Source organism: Scatophagus argus, chromosome 18, assembly GCF_020382885.2.
Source record: "Scatophagus argus isolate fScaArg1 chromosome 18, fScaArg1.pri, whole genome shotgun sequence".
Lineage (NCBI taxonomy): Eukaryota > Metazoa > Chordata > Actinopteri > Scatophagidae > Scatophagus > Scatophagus argus.
Window position 1 is genome coordinate 4,288,783 of NC_058510.1, and position 20,276 is coordinate 4,309,058.

The 20,276-nt window shown below is 43.4% G+C and overlaps 1 protein-coding gene across 6 annotated transcripts in view; it reads right to left on the minus strand.

Moving 5' to 3' along the window:
- Positions 1 to 20,276, minus strand: part of myripb (myosin VIIA and Rab interacting protein b) — a 120,988-nt gene that overhangs the window by 49,652 nt on the left and 51,060 nt on the right. For all 6 annotated transcript variants that reach the window (XM_046371014.1, XM_046371015.1, XM_046371016.1 and 3 more), the window contains one exon: positions 2,068 to 2,289. In XM_046371014.1, the coding sequence (XP_046226970.1) occupies positions 2,068 to 2,289 (222 nt within the window). The remainder of the gene's footprint in view (positions 1 to 2,067; positions 2,290 to 20,276) is intronic.

The window sequence follows — 20,276 nt, forward strand, 5'->3', positions numbered from 1 at the left end:
AGTGACTTCTCTTCTTTCAGAAAACATCCCTTATTTCCCAACAGTGTTTAGAATGAAATCAGTGCCTTTTCCTTTGCTGCGACAGTAGACTAATAGCTATCTAAATGATGTTTAGAGCTCCTCAACACTTGTGCAAGCTGTAAATCACCCTAACCCTGCTCCAAATGACACAACTCCACCCGGCAAGAGAGTAATTCATGCTAAAACCAGATTTAAGCCCTTTTAATGCGCTAATGAAAAGTGCTGTATTTATATGTAGCCGGTAAACGGCAATGTTGTGACATCAGGCCCATCTGTGACTCAGTCTAAACCCCTAATGAGAACATTGCTGAGCCCCGGGCAGAGACGCACACAGAGAAAAGATGGGAGAAAGGAAGAGAGGGGAGAGGGAAGAGATGATCGATGCAAACCTCGCCACCTCTTTTGACTGCCATCATCCCTTTCCCCCTCCTCCTCTTCTTCGCTGGCTTCCTCTCCTCCCTCCCGCCTCAAACACCAGGATTCAGGGCAGCGGGTCTAACTCAATACACAGTGCAGCGAAAATCAATGAAAGACAAAAAGAGACGGCGCTGGAGGACTGAGTGGAGATATAAGGCCAAGCGGAGGGGCAGCACATTTTCAAACAGCTTCGTCCTTCGTCCTGCAATCTCCTCCACTTCCAATTTAACACACACAAGCAGGCAGAACATCCAGAATGCACAGCTGACATGTCTGCATGTCTGTCTTTTTGCTGTCTTTCTTGCTTGCGATGTTACATTCACACACCCAAGGACCTGTACAGGATCGGAGTGTAATTTTTTAGGAAGTCATTGGCACCAAAAACAGAAGTCAGTAAAAAAAAAAAAAAGACAATCTGACTAAAAGCAAAGGGAATGCCACCTATAGACCCGAGTCATATGTATCCATATCACACGTATATATCTAATAAGCCAAGCTAACCACTGACTGTGCTGTGAATCCATCACAGAGACTGACTCATACGGCGTTATAGTATTTCCAGCACCCCACCCTTGTTGTCCAGACAGATAGCACTTAATATTCAGCCAATGGTGAGTCGGGGCACTAGAACAACTCCCAAGGCTGACATGCATTCCTAAACAGCCTTGACACACACACACACACACACACACACAGATCTGTAACATTCATGAAAATTCAAATACAATCAGCTTGTAGCACGTCCTGCTGCCCCCTCTGACTGTCAGATTGTGTTCTCTTCCGTGAATGAGATCAGATTGTGTTCCATAAATCATAAATGTACCTTTTATTCTTCTTTTCTCTAAAGCCTTGATTTTTATTTATGTTTTGTTTGTTTTATTTTTCTTAGTGTAAGCAGGATGTGATCAGGGACCTCAAAACTAGCAGAAGGAAGTAAATAAAAGATCAAGAAAACCAAGATTTCCCACAAGAAACTGTAGTTGTGTGGCAGAAACATGCATGACTATTCATGTGCTGTGTTGACATCTTTCTGTGTCTGTATGTATTTTTCCAGCAGTCAATTATAGTCATATAGTCTTTTCACACCAATGCACACGTTCCTATGTCTATATACAGATTTTCCCTCAATTTCCTTCCCTCATCCACCCTCCTTTCCATTACTATTTGTCTTAATGGCTCCATCTTCTCCTCTCCTTCCTGTGCATCTAGCAGAAATGTTAAAAAGGCAGGATAACAAAACTGAAAACAGTTATGTTACATTAAAAATCAACAGAAGAGTTTGATGCTTAACATAACATAAATCAAGCAAGCACTCGTCCTTGCAGCGCTGACTCCATCAAAGTCCGGTCTTCCCTCTCACTTTCTCTTCTCACATCTGTCTCCTTCGGTGTCCATATTCCCTCAACACTCTTCCTCTCTCAGTCCCTTCTTTTACCCCCATAAATGCCCCCTGTGTCCCCTTTCTTTATTCCTATTCCCCTCTCCTTGTTCAGCGTCCTCCAATGTACCAATTCACAGCTTCCCTCGCATCTCTCCTCCCCATTCATTCCTCTGCCGTTACTCTAATCTCTAATCCCCCCAGTCGACTCCGCCGCCGGTGTGTATGTGAATGTGTGTGAAAGCACTAACCTGCCCTTCTGGCATGCAGAGCAGAGCCAGGCTTTGTCCCTCTTGCTGTAGATGCAGCAGGTCTTGCAGACGTTGTACTGGCAGTCCAGACACAGGCGCTTGGGGTTGAGCAGGAAGGTGAAGGGCGCGCAGCAGCGGATACAGCAGTGCTCGTTGAAGCGGTGCTGCTTGGAGAGGATGGAGCATCTGCTGCCTTCCTCCGCCAGCTCCTGCTTCATCTCACTGAAACAGAGAGAGAGAGAGAGAGAGAGAGAGAGAGAGAGAGGGGGAGGGACAGAGAGACAGAGTACATGAGGGGGAGGGAGAGAGAGAGAGAGGGTGGTGAGCATCTGATCGAGAGGTAGAACGTGAAAACGGTGAAGGACGGCGATGCCTGGAGATGCTGTGGTGCATTAAAAATGAAAAAGGGGGTGGGGGTGTTAAAAGGAGATAGGGGCAGGGCAGAGGGGGTCACGGGTTCCCCTTCTCGCTCACTCTCTCTTACACTGATTCTGTGGAATTAACGTGATGGCTGACATTTCAATTTGGTAGGACCTGTCATGCCTTGTTTGCACACATCAGTCAAAACACAGCTGAGGAGGGCACGGCATGCGCGTCCTCCACATCCTCAAATGAAAACCATCGCATCCCTGTAACCTAATCCACTGTGAGGATGATGATAATGAACTGGCATAAATAGAACTAAGTTGAAGGTCCAAAACAAACTAGCCTGAGAGAAAAAGCAGCATCACTGAAAAGTCATACTGGAGAGCTTTTGGGCTTGGGTCCAAAAATGACAGCGATGAAGGAGCAGTTAAGAGCAGTGCTAATCTTAACGCCTCAGAGAATTGTTCAGAGCAATGAACTATTAGGATTACAGACTGAAATACTTGACCAAAGCTCGCTTAAAAATCAAATAAAAGCCACAGACACAGCTCACAGACTCATCCATACTTGCGTACTGTAATATTAAAGTTAAGCAGTGAGGTGTGAGAGATATTCAAGACTGATGAAAAGATAAAGACAGATTGGATCATCTAAGTTGTTAATCAATGTTTTAACCAGCAAAGCAGATTTGCCCGTACTCCACCGTTCACATAAATTATGCACATGGGGTTTTTCCTCTGAAGGATTTGTGCTGACTGAGCAAGGCACCATCGGCAGAGTCCACACTAAATTATGTAATGTTTTGCATTCATATCATAAACCATTTACCGTCAGTGATATTTAAAATAATACACAACAAAGTGGGGGGGGTTAAGTAATGCATTCAGCTGTGTTTACATTATCACACATCAGCTGTCATCTGGGCGTGAATGGAGGTCGAGGCGCAGAGATCGAGCTGTTGCTGCTGGGAAGGTGTAAAAAGTGTTCAGCTCAAATGGGCAGCAAGTAAATTATTTAAGCTGCTCTTCTATAGACTACACACAGCCAGGTCACAGCTGCTCTCACTGATCCCACTGAGCAGAAGCCATGTAACATGTATGTTACAACACAGACACAAACATATCAGGTGCAGAAAGAAAACAGCCCATATGTGTCTGAGAAAAGAAAAGCACACTTAAAATACACAGAAGCTAAACAAAAGATGCATGCAGGCTTTTCAACTAAAATAAACCACCAAATCATATGTGGAAAATTAAGTGTACGACAAAACCGCTGAATGCAGCGCATTGTGAATTTCCTGTGTGTGTGCGTGTGTGTGTGTGTGCGTGTGTGTGTGGAGCAAGCGGGGGCATTGCAACCTCCTGCTTCCCTAAGTTATTAACGCCGCTCCTCAAGCGGATCCTCTGCTGCCTCACTGATTGCTTTTCATATGCATCATTAGACGCAGCATATTAACAAGATGAACAAACCATTTCATACACAGTGTCATGTGAGAACGGACAGGGGGTTGGTGAGCGGTGTGTGAAATGCAGTGTCTGGCATATGTGTGTATGGATACTGACATACACACAGTTATTTATCATGCACAAGGTCACAGCTGCTGGGAGATGTTGGCCCTCCCAATCAAATTAAAACAATTTAAACAAACCCGTGAGCAACATAAAAGAGACTCTTCTTGTCTGAGTTGTAGCATCTGGTTGACAAAACATATACACACACCCAGAACAGAGCGAGTCAAATATCTGCAGCGAGCATTGATACTGTATCGCAATAACTCCAAGTAGCAGCAGCCTGGAAATCATTTCCTTCAGTTGTGATTAAGATCAGGTTCCATTTTGCTTCTGCGTGTCTGGTTTAATGAACAGCGCAGTTACGATGGCTAGCTCCAGCCATTTGATTAAATGAGTGGGCAAATATACATACATATCCAAGGACGGGGGTGGGGGGTGGGGGTTTTCATGCCTGGCGTCCCTTTGCATTAGCTCATGTCTCGGTTAATGAGACATGAAAACCTGCACTCATCTAGCAGCCATGACTGTGGAGTCATGTGGGTCGTCCAGGTTCCCAGTGGTGTTGGGGGATCATGGGAGTTCTTGTCTTTATGTTGTCTGTCTATCTGGCATGACTCAGGCAGACATGTGGAGCTACAGATACAAATACAGATTTTCTGCAGAAATGCTGGATATTGTATCCTTCAGATTCAAACAGACAGATTTAAGATGGATGCAGATGAAACAGTTGGGGGTATTTTTGAATTAGAGGCTCAGTTCAGCTCCTACATGGACTCTATAAACCTACACACAACTTTTACTGCTCACTTTACAGGACTGAGTGCCTATTGTACAGAAAGCAATGAATGAGCGAACCAGGGAGTGAGTAAAGCACAAGCAGCCGACTCTCTTGTGGTGACATGATTTATGTTTAAATTAATACTGCAGGTAAACTCATTAACATTCACGCTTTTCTTCAAGTCAAGTTAAAACCATTACTTTATTTATTCAACAGGGTCAGTCAGCTAAAGTCTCCCTCCAGTCAAAAATGTGTTTTTCTTGTTCTGCCAACTGAATGTTTTGAGATATTTATGATATGGAACACCGAAAAGCAGCGGATCCTCACACTGTCAAAAACTGAGAATGTTTAGAGCATTCAGGCTTCAGGCTTTCCGGAAACAATTAATCATCAAAACATTTACAGATTTTCTGTCTCAATTCTCAACTAAAAGATTAACTGAATAATCATTTCACCTGCAGACAATTTTTACTCAACACCTCATCGATATCTTTGCCGCCGTGGGCAGAGCTGCTATCCATGCAGCTGCACACATGCTTGAAACAAGGAAATTAAACTTTCATTTTAGTCAAAGTGGTCTGAATCAAGTGCTGTGACATTAACGTCTGCACTGTGGACAAAGAGGGAAAAATTGTCACTAACCACAGATCAAAGCCAATTTTCTCTCCCGGGCATCTGCTAAATGTTTTATAAGAGAACAGTGCAAGGTTAGCTGCAGACAAAAGCAGCCATTGAACTCCACTGTGAAACATAATAAAAGCTTTGCATGTGCAGAGTACAATCTACAGTCTGCATCCAGGGTGCGCAGTCTCACAGACCTAAACACGTTTATTAAACATTTACATACTCAAATCTTGCAGTCATGTCAGCGCGATCGATTGCTTTTGCTCTGTGCAAACAAGAACTAAGAACAACAACAAAGTTCTTGGGCTGGTGAAAGTTTGTAAGAAATCAGCCTCTTGAATTAAAAACTATTGATTATGCAGATCACTGCAGCGTGTGTGTGGACGGCACAGTGGGCTTAAGAGGGGAACAGGGTGCATGCAGCTGAATACCAATTCATTTTGTAATTTCAAATCAGGGCAGCAGATGTGAATTTAATGGTATGCAGGGCATTTCTGACAGCCTGTCACTACTGGCAAATATTATTTGTGCTGAAGTTCTATTAACTCGTTTCTCTCTCATCTTTCATTTTGCATCAGAGTCTGCCCTGGTGCTCCTTCCTCACATCCTCTTTCTGCTAGCGATCTATTAAACACAGTTATTTCTCAGAGTCCCCTCATTTCTCCTGCTCCTCTCCTTTCCATTTCTGTCTTTCAGCTGACAAACAGACAGAGCTGGGCCTTAGTTTGAAGTTGAATCAATGTTACGGTCAGATTTATAATCAAGATAATGGCTGTCACGTTCCACAAAGATCTCCAGGGGAAACCCAGGAGAAAAAGGAAACCGGAGAACTGAAGTATATGCATAAACAAGGAATTCATGAATAAATGTTAAACAAAAAGAAAAAGTATGAACAAAACTGCCAACCATTCAGAACTGGCTTCCTAAAAATGATAAACTCATCCCAAATATATACAGAAACTGAATTGTTAATCCAGAATTTAAATACACACTTTCTCCTAAAACGCAGTAAAACTACCACCCTGGGACAGAGATATATAACACGAGGTACCGGAAGAAACCAAATGGAGCCCAAAATGGCGCCTGCTCGGTCTAATAACAATCACTCGCCAAGCGCATACACAAAGATAAACATTTTTTAATCCACTTTTTGCAGTTTGAGGAAAATTTTACAAACACAAAGCAGAAGAGGTTGTATGGTCCCTGTTTGTAAGTCAAGGTGTCCTGTCAGCAGTTTTACAGGCGTCTTTTTTCTTCATGGTGATCTATGGGGAATGTGACTTTTGGGCCACAGGGAAATATTTGGCTGCACAACCGCGAGTGGCCACTGGGCAAAACTGGACGCAAGTCTGAGCAGCACTGTCGTATCGACTAACTTCAGTTAGTCGAGTTAGCGACACATGCAGACTAAAACTCAGACTCAATCACCCGGTGGGGGGTGGGACAGTACCTGGAGGAGCACAGGAGAGGGAGCAGAACAAGAGCACAACAACAAGCATACAGCACGGAGGTCCAGCCTGGCCTCAAAACAAATGCAGTTTTTTTAATGATGCATCGCCCGCTCAGCAGCTGCTCAGCTCGGTACTTAAGAGTTAACGTGTCTCTAAACTGGTGCACTGCTGACCCACACACAAACTGGAAAGCAATGCAATGAATCACTAACACTATTGGGTTTAGAACATGGAATTCAATGCTAATTTGCTGCGTATTCATAGAGTCCATGTCAACCCTCTGGTCCTTCACAAGCACACTTAACTAATCTACAAAATACAAGAACACTACAACATCATCAATATGATATTTGTGGTTCAGGATTTGGTGATTTCTTGTAAAGCATTTCCTTTGCTGAAGCATGGGCAGTATCCCTGAAGTGACAATATTCATCACTGAGCACACAAGGCTGTCACAACAGAAATCAACAGCCATATGGGAAGAAAATTAAGAAGATATTTCTGGGGAGTGACTAATGGGCCTGAGAATAACCATCGTCACAACAGTAAAATTTCTTCAAATTGAACATTTATTAAGCACAGTGCCATCCACCTCCACGCAGGATGGGGAGTAATTATTCAGCAGATAGTGAGGAGCGATTAAATGAAAATAAATCAAACCTTGTTTAACACCACACAGGGTGTTGTTAAGGTGTTTCTTACACTGCATGGCAAGGATGTGTATTAATTTGTTGAGCCAAAGTCTACAATTAAAAAGAAATTTAAAAAAGATATGATTCTGTGGAAAGGAGAGGGAGCCATGTTGAGTAATGTTAAACCCAGTGTTAGTTTAGCTCAGGAGAGGATCCTGGAGAAAAACAGCATATAATATACAAGAGGAGTGTTTGATCAGCACTTCGATCCAACTGCTGCAGTGAAAACACACAACAACAGCATCTACTGTTCACCATCACAGCAGTAAATCACACAGTGATGTGGGAGCACACCTGTGTGTGTGTTGAATGTAAGTGTGTTCACGTGTGTTTGTATTGATTGGGGCTGATGAGCATTTTAAAGTGTACAGTAGCTAAATGCACTTACTAACCGTGAATTGATCGAGAGCTTTGCAAGCGCTTAAGGTGCTTTTAATTGAAAGTAGGCAAAAGTGTGAAGGCTTTGCTTCAGTGTGTTTGTGCAGCTTGTTTGCGTGTGTGCCGCTGAGTGTGTGTTACATGCGCATGCATTCATTTTTATTTTTGTATACCCTGTGTGCATCAGAGCTGGAGGAGTTCATATCTACCCCGGGGTGACAAAAAGCAATAAGAACGGTGGCAAATTTTGGCTGAATCGAAGCGTGGAATATGCATTGGGACCCCGACAGGGTGAAGCGGAGTTACTGAGCTCATCCAACTTGAATGCCAGCTCCATGTGAGAGCACAGAGAACCACTGAAGGCAATCTCAACTGTCTTTCTCCTCTGCAATGCAGTGGCAGACTGGCACGTGGGTCATAAATTTCAAGGTAGAGGGTTTCTGGCGTTCGGCTGTTGATTAAGGTGCAGGCGTAGAGAGGCCAGTGAGCTGAGATGAGATCATTTTGCACGTGGGTGGAGCGGGTACATTCCTCTCAAAGATATAGCTGTATGTTTGTGACAAATGAATGAACATTTAAATAAAAGCTAAGGAAGATAAAGTAACCCTAAAAGTGAAATCCCTTTCAAGCTGCACAGTAAAACTTATCTGACTGTACAGGAGCTTCTGGAAATAAGTGCAGTACATCTCTGACAACAGTGGAGGGTTTTGAACTGAGATTCAAGGGCAGTTTCCTCTGACCATATGAAAAATCAGAAAATGACTGAGTGACTTGAAATGATGGAGGAACGTGAACCCTGCAGCCCGTCATGGTCCTGCAAAATGTCCTGGTTCACAACACAGGAACCTGCAATTAGCCTCAGACTACACACAAGTTCCAGAGTTTATCTCGTGTTTACTATGGCAACAGCGACTGGAATTAACTTTAATTAACTTATTTAATGAAAATATGTTGACTCCAGATGAGAAACGTCATGACAGCTTATGCGTAGAATATTATAACAAAAAACGCAAAGATATGTCTGCAAAAAAGCTAATTTACTTCATGAAACCTCAAAGGTAGCAGGTAGCAAAGAGACACAATTTCCCTTCAGCTGCCAGTAAATTAATTACAGCACGCCTTTGGGCTTCATACTTTTTATGTTTTCCACTGTGACCAAAAGAGAAAGAGAGTAAAAACTGTCCTCAGACTGATAATGAGAAGGAAATGGACCCAGAATAGCATTAGAGATGAATAAAAGCACAGGGTTGACTAATATACCGGAGGATACAATACAAGGTGGAGTGATGAGAACTGCTGCTGAGTGGAATAAACAAACCAGGCTGCATATTAGCCCATATATCAGTGAAGTGTGGAAGAAACAGGAGGTGAAGGTAAAACACTGAAAGCTAACGTGCTGCTCAGGTGTGATGTTCATGTTTACCATCTTAACTTAGCATATTGGAATTTCATCAATTAGCACAAAACATAAAGGACAGCTCAGGCACACCTGAACACAGAGCTGGACCAAAAGTCACCAAAGGGATTATAATTCATCCCGAGGGGGACATGAATCATTTTCTTACCAAATTTCATGCCAATGCATCCACTAGATGTTGAGACATTTTAGTCTGAATCAGAGATTGCTGCTTGCAAGGACTGGATTGAATTTAAACATTTTTCAGTTCTGAACTTTTGTGAGCTCTCCTGAAACATTTTTATTTACACAGACTATTTGACTGTGATGAAAAAAAAATGGGTTTAAACACTGAGTTCCAACATTTTGGGTATTTTGCAGAGGAATGCAGTTAATTCATACAGCATACATTATTAATCATGTTCGTTTTTATGTGGTGGCCTTGGTGAAGTTTATTCATCCCCTGCATGAATAAAGAGAAAACAGACTTTTCTCTCCATTCTTTGCTCGTCTCTTGCATTCCTCTTCAATTTATACAGAACAACAGGCACAGTGGATGTTTTTAATGCACAATATGTCTTCTGTTTCTGTTAGGAAGTGTATGAGAGGCTCTAAGGTGACCACAGCAGAGATGCTACTACTGATGTTACTCTTCCTTCGTCACTCTTTTGCACACTTACAGATCACACATTCATTTCAGAAAAAAAAAAAAAAAAATCATTCAGTTCAGTATATAGTATCAGTACAGTATATAGACAAACGTATTAGGACGCAGAGCATTTGTGAGGTCAGGCACTGATGTGGGATGAAAAGGCCTGGCTAGCAATCGCTGTTCCAGTTCATCCCAAAGGTGCTGGATGGTGTTTGATAAAGAGCCGTCTCTGGACACTTTTATCTAGGTAGATTATAACCTGCTAAAAAATGCTGGCGCTGCTGTGTTGTGTTTGTGTCATTATTATATACATACGTACACCCTCCTACAGAACCTCTGAATGGAAACACCCACCCTCCCCCTGAACGCCTCCTGAAGTTTTTCCACGGGGACTCATTCTTGCAGCATCACCAAGCACACATAAAGACCTGCTCCACGCCTTCACATACATCCCATCGAGCCTGCAGGCTTTCCAGCCCGCTGAGCTAAGAGGCGTGTTAGTAAACACTATGGAAAGGAAGACACGCACGTAGTCACGTAAGCCTGAATGGACGGACGCAGACATGGAGACCATTCTGTGAGTGATGGTGCTGTCGCTATGGGGACTATAAGGCACAGTGCATGTAAATACTGTGATGCACCCCAGGAAACAAGACATCAATGAAGTGCTTCTGATCTGCGGGTCCCACAGAGGCTCAGTACCAAATTGACAAAATGACAACATGATCATTAATTGTTCCAATCAATTAAGTTCATTTAATTAACATGATATACTGTAACTGCACTCATCTGTGTCACTCACAACACCGAAGTAGATTAATAAACCAGTCTGAGAAGACTTGCGTTCGATCTTCTCACACAGGTGATGCATCAGATCTGCGGAGATTTCCACAGCATCTGCAGCTGTAATTGTCTACATTAGTATAATCTGGTTTTGATTTTAAAAAAGTTGGCACCCGCACTCCCTTCTCGCTCTTACAGTCAGTGCATACACAGAGTAACAATGTTGTTAAAGCATGAGCACGTAGTGGGAGTGTTAATATTGACAGGACCAAATGCATTTTAATGGTGAGTTGACCCACAGCTTTACAGCAGCGTCAGAGTCATTTTTCAAGCATATGTGCAGAGGAGAATCAATTACACACAGCTTCCAGGCAGATTATCAGACTACCACTGGTTTAAGATAATGTCACGCTCACTGTTAACTCTTTCCTGGTTTTTTTTCTTTTCAAATTCATACTTACTTACAATTCTTGCAACTTAATCCCTTTTCTCACCTTTCAGTTATTTACCTTCTGTTTCCTGAGAATGTGTGATTTCTTGATGCCTTTTAAACCTGTGCCGCCATCCAGGAGTAAAACTGTGCATGGCTAAGTTATCCACAGAGCTCTATATGTTGGTGCTCCTCAGCCTCTTCATCCCTCTTCTCTTCTCCAGCTCCTCTCCTCTCCTCTCTACAAACCCCGAGTGGAAACGATGCCTCAGGGCGACTTCTCTCTGAACCAACTTTCGCTTCTGACGATTATCCAACAGGCCAATAATGAGCCCTCACTTTGGGAAACAATCCAAGGCAAATGTGTGCTCCGCTGATAACGTTTCCAATCACAACCGCCTGCCTGCGTTGCAGCTATGTGAGAAAATGAGAGAGAGATAAAGACGTGGAGAAAATAACATGCGTAGACAGTTTACTGCAAACCCAGCAAGGTGCAGAGATAATTTAGAAGTGAGGGAATTCATTCATTCATTTTGCGTTCTCTTATTATTGTTTTGACCCCGCAATTACTTAGTACTGTCAGACTAAACTCAAACAGAGGAATATTTAATTTGGCAGTGGGCATAATCGTTCTCCAGAAAACTGAAACTGGAGCAGTGCACTAGGCCTGCACAATATGAGGGAGATCTGCGATGTGCGATAACACTGTTTAACAATGTGATGACAATATGATAAATAAATAAACAAATGCAGAAATGTCCATATTAGCTCTCCTCTCCTGCGTCAGCCATCATGCAAGCTGACCTTGCAGTCACCAAACTGAAGTCAAGCTGGGGCTTCATCTGACTGGCCAAATGGTGATGTGTCCAGGCGTCCGTCTCACATGCTTACAATGAAAGCATGGTGCATGTAAATAAAAATGATTTTTAATATTAACTGCATTTCAGGCTGTCTTTTGTGATGGGTTTATTGTGCATTTCAGTGACATTACAGAGAGAGTACCAGGTGTCAAGAGACAAAATGGACAAAACAGGACAGCAAAGCTACAAACTGGAATTTCCACTATATTCAGTCTCTGTCGTTCACTTCATCGAACAGTCTATTGAAGCTCCATCATGCCACTTCTCCTTCCTTTAATCCCTTCATCCCATCCCTCCAGCCACATCGCGGATTGCAGCCACAGTAACAGGCGTAGATTGTCCTTTCCCGGGCTGAATAATCTCTGTTCACACAGGAAAAGCCAACCCAGTGTGCCAAGAACGCCAAGAAGTGTCAAGCACATCGAGAGATACCAAGCGAGGATGGAAAAAGGGAGGAAGGGCCATCGGGGGGTGGGAGAGTCAATCTGTTGTTAGGCAGCCACAAGGGAACAATGACAGACTACAATATGCTGCAAATACGCTACAGCATGTTCCATAAGAGTGTTTTATATAGAATGATGCAGCAGTCACAGAAATACATGTGAGTCACCGAATACTTTTCATACATAAAACTAAATATATCGACTTGCCAAAAAAAAAAGCATACCAGTTTCATTGTAACATTTATAGCATTTCTAAAAATTAAAATCCTTCTAAAATCTCAGTCTGCGTTTGCTTGTGAGCCTTTATCTCGCTCTTCAGTGCTAACATTAGCCGCAGTCTGCACTACACAGTGTGCTGTAGGGTGCACATTAGCCACATAGTGTAACAACGCTGCTGGATGTGCTGCTGTATATTAAGAGGAGGCCTGGGACAGCCGCCAGGGAACGGGCGGCTATTTCTGAGGCAACAAAGACGCAGCGCTACAGAAGAGCATCGTTCACTGAATTCCCAAGTGATGAGAGGAGAGCTGCATGCAGGGAAAATAAAGAGGGGAAGAAAAAGGATAAGACAGACAGAGAGACAGAGAGAGAGAGAGATAATTAGGGCCGAGCCAAGCAGAAGAGAGGAGGGAGTTATTTTTGGGAGATGCCAATTCAATTACACCGGAATGTGGGGGTTTGGCTGTGGCTCTGACATAATGGGGGCCCCGGGCTCTCATACTGACCGGGAATCCAGATCCCTCTTAGACTCTGAGGGAGCCTGACTGGCAACCACAGCCCACCTGCTCTACCTTAATATGCCTTAGTGTGTGTGTGTGCGTGCGCACGCGTGTGTGTGGGTGTGTGTGTGGGTTGATAAGGCACAGCATAGTCAGTGTAGATGCATGACAGATTTGACACTTGTCACATTACACCATACACCCACACTGACACACACACACACACACACACACCAAGTCAATCCATTACACACTCTGGCAACAGCAGGGGAAAGGCACATCGACTCCACATTCTCAGATTTTGAGACAGAATCAACACACACACAGCTGCAGTGTGACTGATGGTTGTGTGACATCCACCACCGCGCTTCATCTTCAGGTCCAGTGAGAGCAGCGGTTGTCAGAGGTGATTTGAAGAAAGAGGAGGCAGAATATGGTATCGAATGGAAGAAAAGCTATTGATTGCAGCCTGAGAAAGGAGGTTATTTGTAACTGCGCAGCACTTTTGATTTGAGCACCGCTAATGACAAAGAGCTGGGAGGCGGCACATTTTATCAGTGCTAAGTGCATTTCACACAAGTGCCTCAGTTCAACAGTAAATCCAGCAATGATGCAAATGAGTGGCTCATGAAGAAGGCACAACGACAGGAAGTCAGCGAGGGAGAACTAAGAGAGGAATAAACACAAATTTGACAAATAAAGGGAACAGACTGGTAAAATGGTAATGACTGATGTGTCCACGTAGCTCTGTTTGCTAGTGGATCAGTGCTGATAACACACCAGCAGGCCTGATGTACTTCCCACAGCTGACAGACATGCATACTGGCTTTATGATAATGCAGTGCAGGTGGGAAATCAATAAAGTCAACAAGACAGACACACTCACACTGTGCCTAACAGTGCAGGTCAGGCAATACAAACTTGCCACATGCAATTCGCACCCGCAATACACAGAGAAAATGTCTTTATTCACTCTGTCGATCTTTCCCACCTGGAAAAACTGAAAAACTACTGAAATGGCTTTAAGCCTGTAACAAAGCTTTCTTAGAGTGCTGTGAGCTGCAGTGAACTCTCTGATGTTCAGGCATCCTAAGATAACCCAGTGGAACCACTTATAAATACAATTACCTCAGCCTCAACACACACACACACACACACACACACACAATACTCTATTTATGAAATCTGGATGGCTTTCGCCACAGGGAGTCCACACTGTGGTCATGTCCTGTCAAGCCACACACATTCATTCCCAGAGTGGTTATCATTTCCTGAGGCACTCTAACAGATAAAAGGGATTTTTTTTTCTTTTTCCATCTTAGCTGTAAGTGTGCAAGTGCGTCATCTTGCAGTTACACAAAATGTACACGGAGGCACTCAGATGTGACCATATGTTTTGTTCAAGGAGACCAAAACATATGGTCAGATGTGCACAAAATACGCACGACAATCACACAAGGCAGGCTTCTGGGGTTTAAAGAAAGAGTGAGAGACAGCAACTGCAAAGGCAAAAGGAGAGAAAATCGCATCACAATGTCCTTGTTCAGGTCACCTTCGGTTTCTTGTAGCAGTTGAGTTAGAGGGGAAAGAGAGAGAAAAAAAAAACTGAGCAGGGGGAAAGAGATTTATCACAGCTGGACAGACGTAGCGGAGGCAGAAGGTGAATGACCGGGACTACTCAGGAGATTACTGCTACGCGAAAGCAGATTAAAAGTGTGTTGTTGCAGCAATTACTGCATTTTAACTCACTGTTCTCCCCTCGGAGTGGAGCCACACCATGGAGGAGACATGCTGATATACATGCATGCATTCCAGCACGCGCATCACATAGTTTAGACACTCTCAGCACACACTCCGCAGCTCTGCAAGCCACACAGAATAGCAACGATAGCCCGTTCAGCTCGAGGCAGAAATAGCTCATCCGTTTCAGGACGGTGAGAGCAGTCAGAAAGCCGTTTCTCAAAGCAGGCTGCCTCATTGCGACAAAGCATAAACGCCTGTCAGCTTCTGGCACGAGTCGTCAATGATGCGCAGTCAGGGCAGGCAGAGTGGGCAGTGGTTATAATTAAGCTGGAGTGAGTATATTACTATATATTTTATACATTTCAATTCTTCATGATTAATTTGTAATGGCAATCAAAATAAGATGGCACCAGAATCACTGTCACTGAATACACTGAGATGTCAATACATAACAGATTTCCGGCTATGTGGTCTAATCTGACTTGGCCTTGACTGTGCGGGGTCTTGAACCTGACTGCAGCTCTGGATCTAAGATGTCCCTGGTCAGTCATCTCCTCAATAACTCAGTTTAATGAAGTAACAACCCCCAGAGACAGTGATGACAAGGACTGACACAGTCCATCCATTCCCCTTCATTGGTAACCTGACATTGACTCATAGGTCACACGGTAGCTTATGGCCTTAAAGAGCAGAAAGACAGCTCTTAGTCCATTGGTGTTCCCCTGAGTGTGTGTGTGTTTTACAGGAACCATCCTGTGCAGCAGGCAAGTCAAAAATCCAAACTTGCACCTCTGTCATGACAGCATAACAGTCTTCAGCTGCGTACGGGAAAACGAATGATGAATGATGTACAGTAATCTCTCAAAATGCAATAAAATGTCATTACACATGATGAGAATACAATGAAATCTTCAGTCTACAATCTGCTGTACATGTAATTTCCTTTCCTTAAATTTTAATTTTACTATTACATTGTAGGTTACAAGTCAGCCTTCATAATGTAACAACTCTTGCAGTAATGGGGCATCATTACCTTATCTTACAATTCATTATATTATTACATTTAAAGTAAAATATTTAAAACATTTTGATTATATAAGTTATTACATTAACCAGCAGAAAGGAGCACAACCATGAAGCCTCTGTCTTCCCAGAATGACAATTTCTCTGCACATTCTCACGCTCCATTCGCACTGATATGGCAGCCGAGATCCAACACTGGCAGATCAGAGACTTGGCAGGCAGTCTGCTCTAGTCTGCATGCAAGGGCACGCTGTGTGTTTACTTCACCATCAGCGGGTGTCAACCTTCACAACCCCGACTCTCAGCTGAACAGACAGCCTCGATGGCAACCATTTATCTCCCCATCTGATTGCCTTCAGCTGTCTCCCACTGCCAAGGGAAGGGGCTGCCTTCGAAAAAAGCGCTAAACACCACAAACTGATTAGGAAGTGTAGCGTAAACTGGTTTTCAAAAAGCGGGAGCGAGACCATAAAGAGCACAAAAAAAGGTGTAAAAGTACTAACTACTACTACTGTGTAGCTTTGAGTTGACAGATGATGGGTTGGCGCAGGTGTCAAATGTGCTGCAGAGTCAACTGAGAATTCAGCATGGGGTCGGTCACAGCGTTTTTAATATTTTTCTTGTTGTTGTTGAGACCAAAACCACCAATGAGTTAGTAGCACTCAGTTTGCACTACTTTTACGAGTTCTACAGTGAAAACGTAGCTGTGTGAACACTCAAAACACACAAGAAACAAATCTAAACGTCAGGCAACAGCAGCAATGAGAGACAAAATGTCTTACACAGTAAGTGTGTCTCCACACACTTCAGCTGAGTCTGACGATGACCTTCTGAAATGACAGCAGAGCCTTTTTCCATTCATTATGACCTGACCTCTGAGGGGGGAAAGCTTCAGAAGACAAAGCAGCTCGTAAACACACAGTAACTAACAGTACGCCTGTTAGTCTACTAACTGCATTTAATGAGTGTAACTTCATTAACAACTATGGCGTGCTGCAGCTTAATTATCCCCCAGAGGAATGAGGAGACTGTTCACCATCCAGACAAAAGCTCTGGCACTCTTTGTCTTATGCATCAAATATGTTCAACCTCTAACAGGAGGTATAACAGGAAGTACAAATTCATACCAAGTTTTTGAAAAGCTGCCGTTTCTGCTGCCCCTACAGCTTTTTTTCTTTTCAACCAAACATAATCAATCACTAATGATCACCTCCGCACTTTAAAGTGGACCTGCTGTGAACTTCAGAGTGTCTCCCAATTTGCGGTGACAAACAAATCTCCATTGAAGACCACGAGACACAACTGGAGACTGAAAAGGTGTTAAGCGTGTGGTTCCTCACACATGTACATGACAAACAGTTCCCTCGAGTGTCTTGTAGATGTTAATGAGGATTAACCTTGCTGGCACAGACACAGATTGAGAGAATTATGGGCCTTCGCCAAGGGAAAGTTCACAATAGATTCAGATACGGTGTATAGACCAGTCTCTGATTTATCTCACCATAAATTGCACCTCCCTTAACGAATGACTTTAGATAATTCAAGCTCTTATCGGCAATTTAAAATGGAGTCATCTACTGACAAAAAAAAAAAATCAATGAGCCGTCTTTCTTCCACCCTGTCTCTCTCTATGTGATATCCTGCTAAAGTTAAATATAATCATTTGGTGTTTTGCCAAGAGTTTGAGATGAAGATCAATATGATCCACTTGTCTGCGCAAAAATGCTCAAGGCAGCGTGTGATTGCTTCAGGAAATGGGTGTGTTTCCGAACTTTCGACAGAGCAAAGCTAGCTAAGCTAAGCTGATCGCCTCCTGGCTGTGGTTAAAGAAACAGATTATGAAATTAGAAATGTGATTACCTGTTTGCTTTTTGGCTGGGAGTTATAAAGATTACCACTCTAATGTCTGTGTCTCAGGTATCAAGCTGGAGCCCCACGGTGATCAGCTTAGCGCAGCACTGCCAACTTCAGGTACCTGGATGGAGTGAGATTTTGATGTGCACTTAATCACATGCACATATTTGGACTCAATTCACCACCAGGATTTTAAAAGTCTGCATCTTACACGTGTGGAGGTAATGGGAGCTTAAGTCTGAGATTTAAGGATATAACCTGACTACGTCCACCCAGGAAAATACAAGCGATACAATATAACAAAGGGCACACAGCAGTAAGTAGAAAGAGCCTAAATAAACAAACAAGAATACAAAAAAGAATACAAGAACCTGTCCTACTCCAGACACATAGCCAGTACATGGACACACACACACACACACACACACACACACACACACACACACACACGCCTCCTCCATCATGATTGGACGGCTGGGTAACAACTGAAAACGACTCTCAGCATTCAAGAAAATACCTCCAAAAGTGCAGCACTCAGTGAAGACATTGAGCCCCTTGTCATTCTGCTGCTGTTTGTCACATACTGAAAACTGTGAATGCTCAACATCCCAGTTGCACACTATTGAAAAAATTGGAATCAGGAGGAAAATCAGCGGTGGACATAGCGTGTTCACTGCGCTGCGTGCTCGCACTAGTCTGAAGTCACTGTACGGGGTGGGATGGGGTCTCTTGTGTCCTTAAAGTATCAGAGTGATGACAGGTGATGGGAGAACAACACTGCTGCCTCGAGCCACAGACTCACTGCTGAAGATGACAGACACCGATGACAGGGGACAATCTGCTGGAGACGGTGAGAGACGGTGGGACGTAGTGAAAGTGAGATTAAAGAATGGAGACGGGGGGTGGGGGGTGTGGGGGGAGGTGAGCGTAAACAGAGGGGGAGGAACAGTGGATTGGAGCAAACAAACAGGGATTTCCAGATGAAAGTGGGTAGAAAGCAGAGACAAAAACGGATTATCATTTGGAGAGACTGCGTTTCTGTGTGTGTGTGTGTGCAGCACACATGGATGAGTCATAGCTGGACTCATGATGATTGCTAACAGTCAGCATGGAGAACTATTATCCAAAATTGTACTGCGTCACATACATTTTAGGTTTTTAGGATTCACAGCTGCATTTCTAAAATGGGAAAATGTTTTAATGCTTTAAAGTGTACTTACACACACACACACACCACATCGTCATAAACAAAACTGGAGATGTGCATCATTCTGAGTGCATCTGTTTATGTGCATCAGCAGGCGTGTACACACAGCTGGGATGACATGCAGAGATGAGCATCCATGTACCGCGGCTTAAAGCTGAACAAATCCTTATCTAGACATTAATCCCTATATTAAGACAGGCTTAGCTGCTGCGTAATGATACCTTGCTGGGTATGGGCATGTCGAGTATTATTTCAGGTTGACGAGAGGACAGAAATTTCACTTTTGGCGAAGAACTTTCATAGGGGATATCTGCAAGACTCCATAGAGAACATGTCAGTTCTTTGAGATAATCGTGCTTATAGATGTGGCGTGCGTGACGCAGGGCAGGAAGGTTTCACTTGGGCGGGTAATGAGATAATGAAAACGCGGCTCATCATGTCACTGTGGTGATGCGTTCATACGTGCTGATGAATCTTAATCCTAAATCTCCTGACGAGTGAAAATGCAGCCAATGTCATTAGCAGGTGCCACCGTTGTTATGGCAACAGGAAGTGACTGACAAGGTGGCGTAAGTGAGAGTCGAATATAAAGTGAAGGTAATAAGGAGCACTCATACACACTAACTGACTTGGATTTCTCTGTTGTTGCCGCTTGTTGTGTTTGGGCTTCTCCCTCATTTCCAATCTGCCTTCTCTCAGCATCATTTTTTTTTCCACACACGGTCCTACACAAAAAAACACTCTACAGGCCTGAAAGTGCACACAGCGGTGGGCTGTATTATTCTGTGAATCACTGCTGCATCCTGCTGCTACTGTAGCTGCAGTGGTGTCCCACACAGTGCGATTCACACGCAGCTACAGGCCCCCGTAAACCTCTCCACAGTCACCTCTGAGCCATCGCACCCCTCACACCTCAAACCGGGAGATCCAAATTTATACTGTCTTCTCACCAAACCAACACAGACCACTGCTATAATAGAAATTGTTATCTTTTTCACAATAATGAGAAGTGATTTCAGAAGATCAACACCCTGTCTGTACGGTAAATATAAGGCTACTAGATAGTTTAGCTTAGCATACAGACTGAAAAGGGGAACAGGTAACCTGGCTCATCAATAAAATCATCATGCAAGCACTTTAAAGCCCAATATTTAACACACTACAACACATTACAGGGGTAGTTGAGTGATTTAGTATATCACAACTACAGAACTTGTGAAGGATCAAAATCAAAGCAGCAGAGGCTGAGATATCCCTACTTTCTTTAATGTGCGCCTCTTCAGACAAATGATATAGAGT